General features: G+C 53.9%; 1 protein-coding gene across 1 annotated transcript in view; it reads right to left on the bottom strand.

Moving 5' to 3' along the window:
• The window catches only part of VPS45 (vacuolar protein sorting 45 homolog (S. cerevisiae)), a 32,789-nt gene that overhangs the window by 22,438 nt on the left and 237 nt on the right, over window positions 1–10,114 (bottom strand). Inside the window, exons 2-10 of the mRNA XM_009997323.1 lie at window positions 8,857–8,917; window positions 7,801–7,880; window positions 7,503–7,571; window positions 6,979–7,116; window positions 6,262–6,372; window positions 5,672–5,806; window positions 4,963–5,076; window positions 4,182–4,349; window positions 145–303 (exon numbers count right to left, since the gene is read on the bottom strand). Of these exons, the coding sequence (XP_009995625.1) occupies window positions 145–303; window positions 4,182–4,349; window positions 4,963–5,076; window positions 5,672–5,806; window positions 6,262–6,372; window positions 6,979–7,116; window positions 7,503–7,571; window positions 7,801–7,880; window positions 8,857–8,917 (1,035 nt within the window). The remainder of the gene's footprint in view (window positions 1–144; window positions 304–4,181; window positions 4,350–4,962; window positions 5,077–5,671; window positions 5,807–6,261; window positions 6,373–6,978; window positions 7,117–7,502; window positions 7,572–7,800; window positions 7,881–8,856; window positions 8,918–10,114) is intronic.

Below are 10,114 nucleotides of genomic sequence, written 5' to 3'. Positions count from 1 at the left end.
GGGGGTGTTGAAGGGCAGGTTGGATGGGGCTTGGAGCAACCTGGGCTGGTGGGAGGTGTCCCTGCCCATGCAGGGGGGTGGATCTAGATGATCCTGAAGGTCCCTCCATCCCCCCCAGCCCACGAGCCCAGGGCTCAGGGTTACCTTGCGGAGCCTGTCGGGCACCCCCCTGCCGCGCAGCTCCCCCAGCAGGCCGGGCAGGGCGCTGCTGCTGTGCCGCTCGTAGTGCAGCGCGTAGAGCATCACCAGCCGCGCCGCGTCCAGCTCCGCCACCCGCGGGCTCTGCAGCAGCCGCCGCACGTTCTGCAGCCAGAGCAGGACACACGTTAGTGGAGAAGCCTCCAGAGGACACCAGGTTGACACCAACCCTGTGCCAGCAACTGAAGTGCCTGCAGGAGGAAAAGGCAAGAGGGTCAGTTGGGTCCTAAGCAACAGGGCTGGGCTTCCCGGGGCTCTGCCATCAGGTTTATGGGAGGAGAAGTTGCTCTGGAGTCTTCTCAGGAATTCCTAACCCAATCCTCTTGTCCATTTAACTCTCCAGAAGATGCTGTGGGTGAGCTCAGGTACATACAGAAACCCTGAGCGCCCCCCCCTTCCCTTTCCAAGAGAAGCAGAGCCAAGACTGGCCCAGAGGTTCCATCATCGTACCAACCAGCAAGAAAAAAGGGTCAGGACAGTGACACCAATTCTGTTTTCCTATTGAAGGTGCAGGGCAGAAGCACCAAGGGCTCAGATCATTTGGATGTGAGAATCACAGAATCCTTCTGGTTGGAAAAGACATTTAAGATCATGGAGTCCAACCATTAAGCCAACTCTACCAACCATAACCCAACTCTACCGACCACTGACCCAACTCTACCAACCATAACCCAACTCTACTGACCACTGACCCAACTCTACTGACCATTAATCCAACTCTACCAACCATAACCCAAATCTACCAACCATGAACCCAACTCTACCAACCATGAACCCAACTCTACCCAGCCCAGTGCTAACCCATGTCCCTCAGCACCACATCTACATGGCTCTGAAACCCCTCCAGGGATGGGGACTCCACCAACCCCTGGGCAGCCTGAGAAGCAGAGGAGCAAGTATTGGGAGGAAAGAAATTAAAGCAGGAAAAGGAACAGAAATATGGAAGGGAGAAATCTGCAGTTGTTGCTCCTAATATTCAGATTGTTACTTTTTCTGCTGAAGGGAACACGAGATCATCATAAATATCACAGGTCCACGCCCCTGTTAAAGGACAGACCCTTTCCAGGAAAGCTGCAGGACCCCCAGGGAATGTCACCTACCCCCCAGGGGCTGCTGTGTGATGGATGACTGGCCACAGAAGGGCTTCTCCTTCCCAGGGCAACAAAAAGCTTCTCTTCCCTTCTCCACAACCACCTCATGCAGAGCAGCTGGGGTTCCCAGGGCAAACACCAGAGCTGAGCTGGTGGCTGAGGTGACCAGGAGATAAGAACCTCATGGATCTCAAAGACCAGGCATGGACCACCAGATGTATCTGAGACATCTGGCAAAGTCTGAAGTTCCCCCTGTGCTGGGCATGACAGTGAAGGGACCAGCTCTACCAGCTCCAGGGAGCAGCGGAGCCACCGGCTGCTCAGCTGCAGAAACAGCAATTCCAGGAGAGGGAGGGAACCAGTTGGGATTTTTCCACTCACTGAGCATGACTTCCAAACACTCCAAAAATCCCAGAATATCTTTGCAGGATTCTCCCACCAGTACAGGTGGGCAACATGGAAACATTCAGCCAACAGCTGCCAAAGGCTGCTGTGAAACTCACTCCTCCCCGTGCCGACTCGGCTGGATTTGCTGTCATTTGTTTGACTGGTTCCAAAACTCCAGGAGAAAATCCTGGCTTTGAGGAAGGTCAAGAGGAGTTTTAACCTTGGTGAGGTTGGGGATTCACCTGAGAGGAGGGACTGAGTCCCAGGGAGATGTTGGCTTGGGACATTTTTGATCCTGTGCTGGCAGTGCCCAGGAAGGGAGACAGAAAAGCCTTTGTCCATCCCAGGGTCTGGGATTGAATCCCTCCCATTCAGCTCTCCAGGCTCATGGACAATGTCAGGGTTAATAAGAGACCAGGGGAAGAACAACCAAAATGTACTGGACTGGGGGCCCTGGGCCACGGAGAAATTCCCAATTGCTGAAGTGACATCAGAAGGAGAACAATCCTGCCTTTATTCTGGGCACGGCCTCGTTCATTGTCCCTGTGGCCTTGGCCTCAAGCTGCCAGGTTGGGACTGTGCCAGGGAACAAGCCCTGCAGCTCCACAGACACCCATGGCCCATGGAGGAAGATCCCTGCTCCCTGCTCTGCCATTTCTTTACCAACTTCAACATGTTTTCCAGTCGGTCTCAGCTGTGGGATCCATCCCAGCCCCTCGGGCCTGTGGCTTCTCTGCTCCAGAGCTGCAGAAACACCCATCTGGGGCAGAGTGAGACCTGAGTGAGCACCAAGTGGAGCCCCAGGGCTCAGCTGATTGTGTCTCTGCCCAGTTCCCAGCACTGTCACACGCCCTGGAGACCCTAGAGCTGGTGACACAACTGGGTCATCACCAGCAGGTCATGGAATCCCAGAATGGTTTGGGTTGGAGGGATCTTAAAGATCATCCAGATCCAACCCCCTGCATGGGCAGGGACACCTCCCACCAGCCCAGGCTGCTCCAAGCCCCATCCAACCTGCCCTTCAACACCCCCAGGGATGGGGCAGCCACAGCTTCCCTGGGCAACCTGTTCCAGGGTCTCCCCACCCTCACAGTGAAAAATTTCTTCCTAATGTCAAGCCTAAACCCACCCTTTTCCAGTTTAAAACCATTCCCCCTTGTCCTCTCACTCCCTGCTCTTGTCCCAAGTCCCTCCCCAGCTTTCCTGGAGCCCCTTCAAGCACTGGAATGAAAAGACATCACAGATTCTGAAAGGAAAAGGCTCTTCAGACACTGAAATTTCACCTCATCCCTTTTCTCCAACCAATCTGAGACCACTTAAGAAGAAGCAAACCAGCATTTTCCAAAGTGGTTTCCAGTGCCAAGCACCCAGGTTCCAGCACCACTGCCCTGCCCTGGCTGAACATCACAACAGGTCACAGAACAGACACGATGACAGCTCAAAACATTTGACTTTTAAGCTCCAAAAGCCTGATCTGGATTCCACCATCTAGCAAGAGAACCTCAAGAGGCTGTTCTCACCAAAGCCATTTTGTGGCCACATTCCCACTTCCAAGACTCAAAAGTCATCTACATTCTGGAATATCCACCAGATACAAGCTCTGGAATCAGATCTATCCACTCAACAACCTCCAGAGCTGGTAACAAACTGCAGCACTTCAGCAGTCTAATATTATCCCCCAGCCACCCACTTGGAGCACAGAATGAGGCAAAGAAGACCTCAGATGCTTAGAATTATTTTCTAGCCAAACTGCTTCCCAGTGCTGTGTAAAAAAACTCCATCCTAGGGTGTAACTTCTACCTTAGCTCTAAAAAATGCAGGTTTTTCATCCAGAGTGGCTGGTTGAGCCCTGCTCTCCTCATCCCCACCAACAATGCTCCTCTTTTCCCTCCAAGCAGCCACATTTGTCACTAGTGACACTGTCAGATGCCAGGGCAGGTCATGGAACCCACCAAACCAGCTTGGGGGCAGAACTTCAACCTCTACTCAGCTAAAACAGAAGCTTCTCTTAGGCTTTTTCAGCCCTCCTTCCCTCAGGAATCTTTTCTCTAAGAGGCTTTCTACTCTTTTTGATTTCAAAATGGAAAGTTAGAAGCCAGCACCTCAGGAATAGTCTGGTTTAGTTTTCAGGGATTACATTTCTTTTTCTCCCTGACAAATAACAAGAAGCCTCATGCAGAAGGGGCCAAGTTTGGGGTGGTTGGTTTTGTTGTGGGGTTTTTTTTTTTATCCTGGTGCCTTCCCGGGCAGTTTGCCAGGAACCAACTGGCTGTGGACAAAGAAGGAATGTTGCTTGGTGGAATGTAAAGGCAGAATTTGCAAAAGATGCTTCTCAAGCTGGTGATTAATGATGATTCATCCCCATCTGAGCCGAGCAGGGAGCAGAGAGAGATTCCACCATCTAATGGTCAGGATTATCTACAAGGCACAACTCCCACCGACTTCTAGCATCAATGACAGGATCTGGATTTCAAGGATTAAGGTTGGATTGAGAGCCTGAGGTACCTGGAGGGCACTGGAGTGGTCGTTCTGGCAGGCCAGCTCCTGCTCCACCTCTGACACCTCCAGCAGGTTCCGCTCGGCGACCAAGCGGGACAGCTCCCCCACCACCGTCACGTGCTTCGCCACCGTGCCCGACATCTTCTTGAACTGGGGGTAATTCTCCACAAATGCCTACAAAAAGGGGAAAACAAAGCCTTGAGGGTTGTTCAACCCGACAACAGGAGACAGCAGAGGTGTGCAACCCAGCCAGCAACAGTGTGAAAGAGTCTGCACTGATCTAAGCCAGAGCGACGTGGGTGGACGGGCGACCTGGTGTCTCCATCCCAGGAGGCCACAGGGTTTCTCCAGTTCTGGAAGAGGATTTTACTTTGTATTGACTCTTCAGGTAGAGGGAGAGAGAAAATATCTCCCAAGGTGTTATCAGGATTCTTTACATCTTGAGCAGCAGCTGTGCCTGTGCTCTGAGCTGCTCCAATTATCAAGGCAGTGTCAGGATCAGCCCAGCGCTCAAACCAGCCTCAATCCTGGGGCTCCAGGATCTCAGGGAGCTCCAGGCAGGAGCTTTGGGAGCAGCTGGAACAAAGAAGCCTGAGGAGCACACTGCAGAGGTCCAGAGCAGCCTTGTGTGAAGAGTGAACACAGGGCAAAAAGGAGGCTCCTGCTCCACAAAACCAGCACACCACAGAGACTGGTGGAACTGGAGGTGTTGAGTGTCCGTGTCCAGCCAGTGTGACCTGCACCACCCTGGCTTTGAAAAGCCCAGTCACGTGTAGAGCATCTGTACCTTCATATCTGCTATGGATTCCAGCTTCTGCTGCTCCTTAGGTTTCCTCCTCTGGAAATCCTCCATGAGGTTCTTGATGTTGCTGCCAATCTCTGCAAAGTTCAGGTACATGTTCTGCAGGGGACAAGACAAGGAGCTGAGGGACAGTCTTGATGCCAGGAGAACAAGGTGGTCTCTGTGCCCAACACACATCTCCCTGAGCCCCAACCTCAAACAACAGCTCTGCCATTGGTCCAGCTTTTATTTCAAACTATAAACCAGGCACTTTCATGTCAGATGTTCCTTCCACTACAATCTGATTTTCACCACGTGCAGAAGTCAGGCAGCAGGTCCCAAGTCCCTCCCCAGCTTTCCTGGAGCCCCTTCAGGCCCTGGAAGCTGCTCTAAGGTCTCCCTGGAGCCTTCTCCTCTCCAGGCTCAACACCCCAACTCTCCCAGCCTGGCTCCAGAGCTGCTCCAGCCCTCCCAGCATCTCCGGGGCCTCCTCTGGACTCTCTCCAACAGCTCCATGTCCTTCCTGTGTTGAGAGCCCCAGAACTGGACCCAGTTCTCCAGGTGGCCTCTCAAAACCACAGAGTAGAGGATGAGAATCACCTCTCCTGACCCGCTGGTCACAACCTGCTGGTCACAACCTGCTTTGCCACATGGCAAAGCCAAGAGCTGATCCCCAAATCCAGCAGCTTGGGAAGATCCTGCTGGGAATACCTACGTTGGCGTAGAACTCGTCGTTCTCAGCAGACAGGACGACCTCCCGGAGGTCCTTGCTGATCCCTGGCACCCGGGACAGGTCGATGCGGTTGTTGTTGATCCCCAGCAGCTCATGGACCATGGCCTGGTAGGTCCACTGCAGGGGTGGGGAAGAGGAAGGCAAGGAATGACCTCAGCCAGGTGACAAACAGCACAGGGAAATCATGAGATGGTTTGGGTTGGTGGGACCTTCAAGATCATCTAGATCCAACCCCCCTGCATGGGCAGGGACACCTCCCACCAGCCCAGGTTGCTTCAAGACAGAACACTGAAAGCAGAGCAGGGCCCCAAAACACCCCACGTTCCACTGACATTCCTTTGGATCTCTCTTCTGGATAGAAAACCTCCAGAGAGCAGATTTGGTGCCTTCTGTTCAGTCCTTAACTCCAAGTCCAAGCCCTGGACTCTCCGATCACTCCAATAATACCAGGATCCCCACCTGCTCCTGTACCACCACCATCCAGACAAGGTAGCCTTGCTGATCTGTGTCTAAGGCACTTCCAGGAATCCCCATTCCCACCTCAGCCCTCACAAACCCACCAGAGGATTCACCTGGTTGAGGAGAGGGGTGATGGCATCGTCGGAACGGTCCAGAATGAGCAGCAGAGGAGGAACCTCCGTGCGCCGGAAGTCGAAGAGCTCATACTCCTTGGTGATGACTTGCTGGGGAGAGAGGGAAAAACACCTACTTGGATCTCACGTGTACCTAGAAATGTCCCCTCTTTCTTAAAGATCTGCATTGGTTTCCAGGTTGGGAGGGTTGGGGTGTTTAGCCTGGAGAGGAGAAGGCTCCAGGGAGACCTTAGAGCAGCTTCCAGGGCCTGAAGGGGCTCCAGGAAAGCTGGGGAGGGACTTGGGCCAAGGGCAGGGAGGGATGGGATGAGGGGGAGGGATGAAAAGTGGGAGAGGGAGCTGGAGGTTGGAGCTGAGGAGGGAATTGTGGAGTGTGAGGGTGGGGAGAGCCTGGGCCAGGTTGCCCAGGGAAGCTGTGGCTGCCCCATCCCTGGGGGTGTTGAAGGGCAGGTTGGATGGGGCTTGGAGCAGCCTGGGCTGCTGGGAGGTGTCCCTGCCTATGCAGGGGGGGGGTGGCAACTGCTCTTGAAGGTCCCTCCAACCCAACCCATCCCATGACTCTGATCTTTTCCAGCCAGAACAATTCGGTGTGATACAGAATCCCCTTGGTTGAAAGAAACCTTAATGACCATCCATAGAGGTGAAGGAAGAGCTGGTGAAAGGCCACGTGTGTTCTCCATGGCTGAGGGTCCTCACCTTGACACACTCAGCAAGCCTCTTGGCTGGCTCTGAGGAGAGCTGGTACCGAATCATGGGGCATTTCTTCAGGGACAGGAGCAGGGCAGTCAGGCCTTGGGTTGTCCTGGAGAGGTGAGCAGGATCCCAGCTGCGACCCTGCCAGGAAAAGCTGCATGGAATCATCATGGAATCCTTGAGCTTGGCAAAGACCTTCAAGATCATCGAGTTCCAACCTCCTTGCCATGAGCAGGGACACCTCCCACCAGCCCAGGCTGCACAAAACCTCATCCAACCTGCCCATCACCATCTGTCCCCAGACTCCTTCTCACAGGTTTCTTTCTAAGTCTTAAAACCTTGCATTAAACAACTGGAGGAGCAGCACAAAGGCCCCCATCTGGATTTTCCAGGGTTCCCCTCCTTCCAAGGATCATCCACCCCCTTGACAGACCCTCCACACCCACCCACCACCCCACCCAGCTTCTTGCAGCCCCTGGTCTCCCCACTGACCACCTCTCCAGGCCCTGGAGGAGCTTTGCTCATACCTGGCAGCAGCCCAGGAGGTTGAGAGAGAACACGTGTGGATTCACCGCGATGTAATCGCCGTAGAACTCCTGCCAAGAGGGAAGCAAAGACACTTCCAGGTCCTTACCCACCCTACCAAGTGTCCCAGCATCAGCCAGGAGGTTTTAATCTTCTTCTTTTTTAAATCTTTTTCATCTTTTTCTCCATCTCTTGCACAGTGCTGCTGCAGGCTGGTCAAGAAAGAGGGTCCTCCTGATTTTGTTCCCTCCCTGGGCTGGTGATGTTGGAGCAGAAGAACTGAAAAGATGCAAAACTCACCTGAACTTCAGCCACAACTTCCTGCTCATCAGCCTCAGCCAGAGATTTGACATCACTCTTACTGATCACGTTACTGAAATCTGAAAAGAAGACAACAGCAAAGGAACATCGGGCTCTGAGGGACAGGAACTCACCAGAAGGTGACAGAACAGCACAACCAAACACTTCCCTGGAGCAGAGGACAACTGAGATCCCTTCACCCAACACCTGCAGCTGTTCTGCAGACATTCTAACCCAGAAGTCACCTCAGATGGACACTCTGAGCTACTTCCCTCTGCAACTTCCTGCTGGACAGAACATCAAACACCCACTGGATCAGCACAGAACAGCTGGCAATGGATTCAACACCCTGAGGGACACCTGGTTGTCTCCTGCCCTCTCCCTGGCCCAACATCTGCCCAATTCAGCAACACCTCATGGTAACCAGGAGATTTTTAACATGTCAAAAGCAAGGAATATTAAAGGGCTGTAACAGCCACATCCTCAGCATTCCCAGGCACCACCACATTCCTGCAGAGCAGCGATGACATCTAGAGTCGCTTCCACACAACGACACCCAGACACTTCCCTTCCCAGAGCCTCCCTGCTTCCAGCACCAAAGCAGCTCCAGTTAAACTCCTTGAATTCCCAAAACTACAGGATATTCTCTGGCAAGAGCAGCAACACCTGCCTGAGAAGATGCCAGGCAGCAGGTTCAGCCCAACGCTGGGATATCAAGTCTGTCCTGTCCCTGGCTCTGAATCATTTACCTCCAACATCTGGGCCAGTTTCTCCCCCTCTGCACCTCAAGTTTTCCTCCCCCCAAAGTATCATCCTTCTTTCATGTTTATCTAGCAACACAAAAGCTTTCAAATCCCAGAAATGTTCAGGGATGGCAGAGGAATGCAGCTTTATGGTGCTGCTTTGTAATGATCTCTCAGGAGTTACTTCAGTTTCATGATTTGTACCCTTTGCTAAAAGAATTTGGTCACCTCAAGGGCATCAGAACTTCAGTTCACACACTCCCAGGGTTTCAGTGGGACCAGTCCCAGCATCTGTATTTTCTGACACACTCACAAATGAAATAGATGCTGTACTTTGGCCTCCTCAGTTCCTGGATGAGCAACTCCACATTCTCCTGGATGAAAACAGCACCGGGAAGAGCAGGTTAAACCAAAGGTTGGAGAAGGAGGGACTGCAGTGACCCGTGTCCCCTTGCTGTCCCCACAGCTGTCCCTTCTGTCCTGCAGCACACATAACCCTCCTGCCACCTCTGGTGTGCAGGGAAGGGCAGGGTGAGCCCCAAGGCTGGGGATCTGAGGGGGTCTGTGGGGATCTGAGGGGGTTTGAGAAGGTGTGAGAGGGTGTGAGAGGTCCTGAGGGGATCTGAGGGGGTGTGAGGAAACCTGAGGGGGTCTGAAGGGGTTTGAGAAGGTGTGAGAGGGTGTGAGAGGTCCTGAGGGGATCTGAGGGGGTGTGAGGAAAACTGAGGGGGTCTCAAGGGGTTTGAGAGGGTGTGAGAGGTTTGGAGGTCCTGAAGGGGAATCTGAGGGGTTCTGAGGAAGTGTGAGGGTGTCTGAGGGAGCCTGAGGGACTTTGAAGGGGGCTGAAGGGGTTTGAGAAGGTGTGAGAGGGTGTGAGAGGTTTGGAGGTCCTGAAGGGGAATCTGAGGGGCTCTGAGGAAGTGTGAGGGTGTCTGAGGGAGCCTGAGGGACTTTGAAGGGGGCTGAAGGGTTTTGAGGGAGTTTGAGAGGATCTAAAGGGGTCTGAGGGAGTGTGAGGGGGTCTGAGGGATTCTGAGAGAGCCCGAGGGATTTTGAGGGGGGCAGAAAAGATCTGAGGGGGTTTGAAGGATCCTGAGGGAACCTGAGGGGGTTTCAGCAGGTGTGAGGAAACCTGAGGGGGTCTGAAAGGGTTTGAGAAGGTCTGAGAGGGTGTGGGAGGTTTGGAGAGGTCCTGAAGGGGAATCTGAAGGGCTTTGAGGAAGTGTGAGGGTGTCTGAGGGAGCCTGAGGGACTTTGAAGGGAGCTGAAGGGTTTTGAGGGAGGCTGAGAGGATCTAACGGGGTCTGAGGGAGCGTGAGGGAGTCTGAGGGAGCGCGAGGGGGTCTGAGGGACTGCGAGGGGGTCTGAGGGAGTGTGAGGGGGTCTGAGGGATTCTGAGAGAGCCTGAGGGATTTTGAGGGGGGCGGAAAAGATCTGAGGGGCTTTGAAGGATCCTGAGGGAACCTGAGGGGGTGTGAGGGGATCTAAGAGGGTTCGGCGGAGCCCGGGAGGCCCTCGGGGGTGCGAGGGGAGGCCCGGGCCGGGGAGGGGGGGGGGGGGGGCCGTTGCCC

The sequence above is a fragment of the Chaetura pelagica genome, unplaced genomic scaffold (assembly GCF_000747805.2).
Source record: "Chaetura pelagica isolate M959 unplaced genomic scaffold, ChaPel_1.0 scaffold814, whole genome shotgun sequence".
NCBI lineage: Eukaryota > Metazoa > Chordata > Aves > Apodiformes > Apodidae > Chaetura > Chaetura pelagica.
The sequence above is the reverse complement of the archived record's forward strand: the minus strand, read 5'-3'. Positions and strand labels throughout refer to the sequence as shown.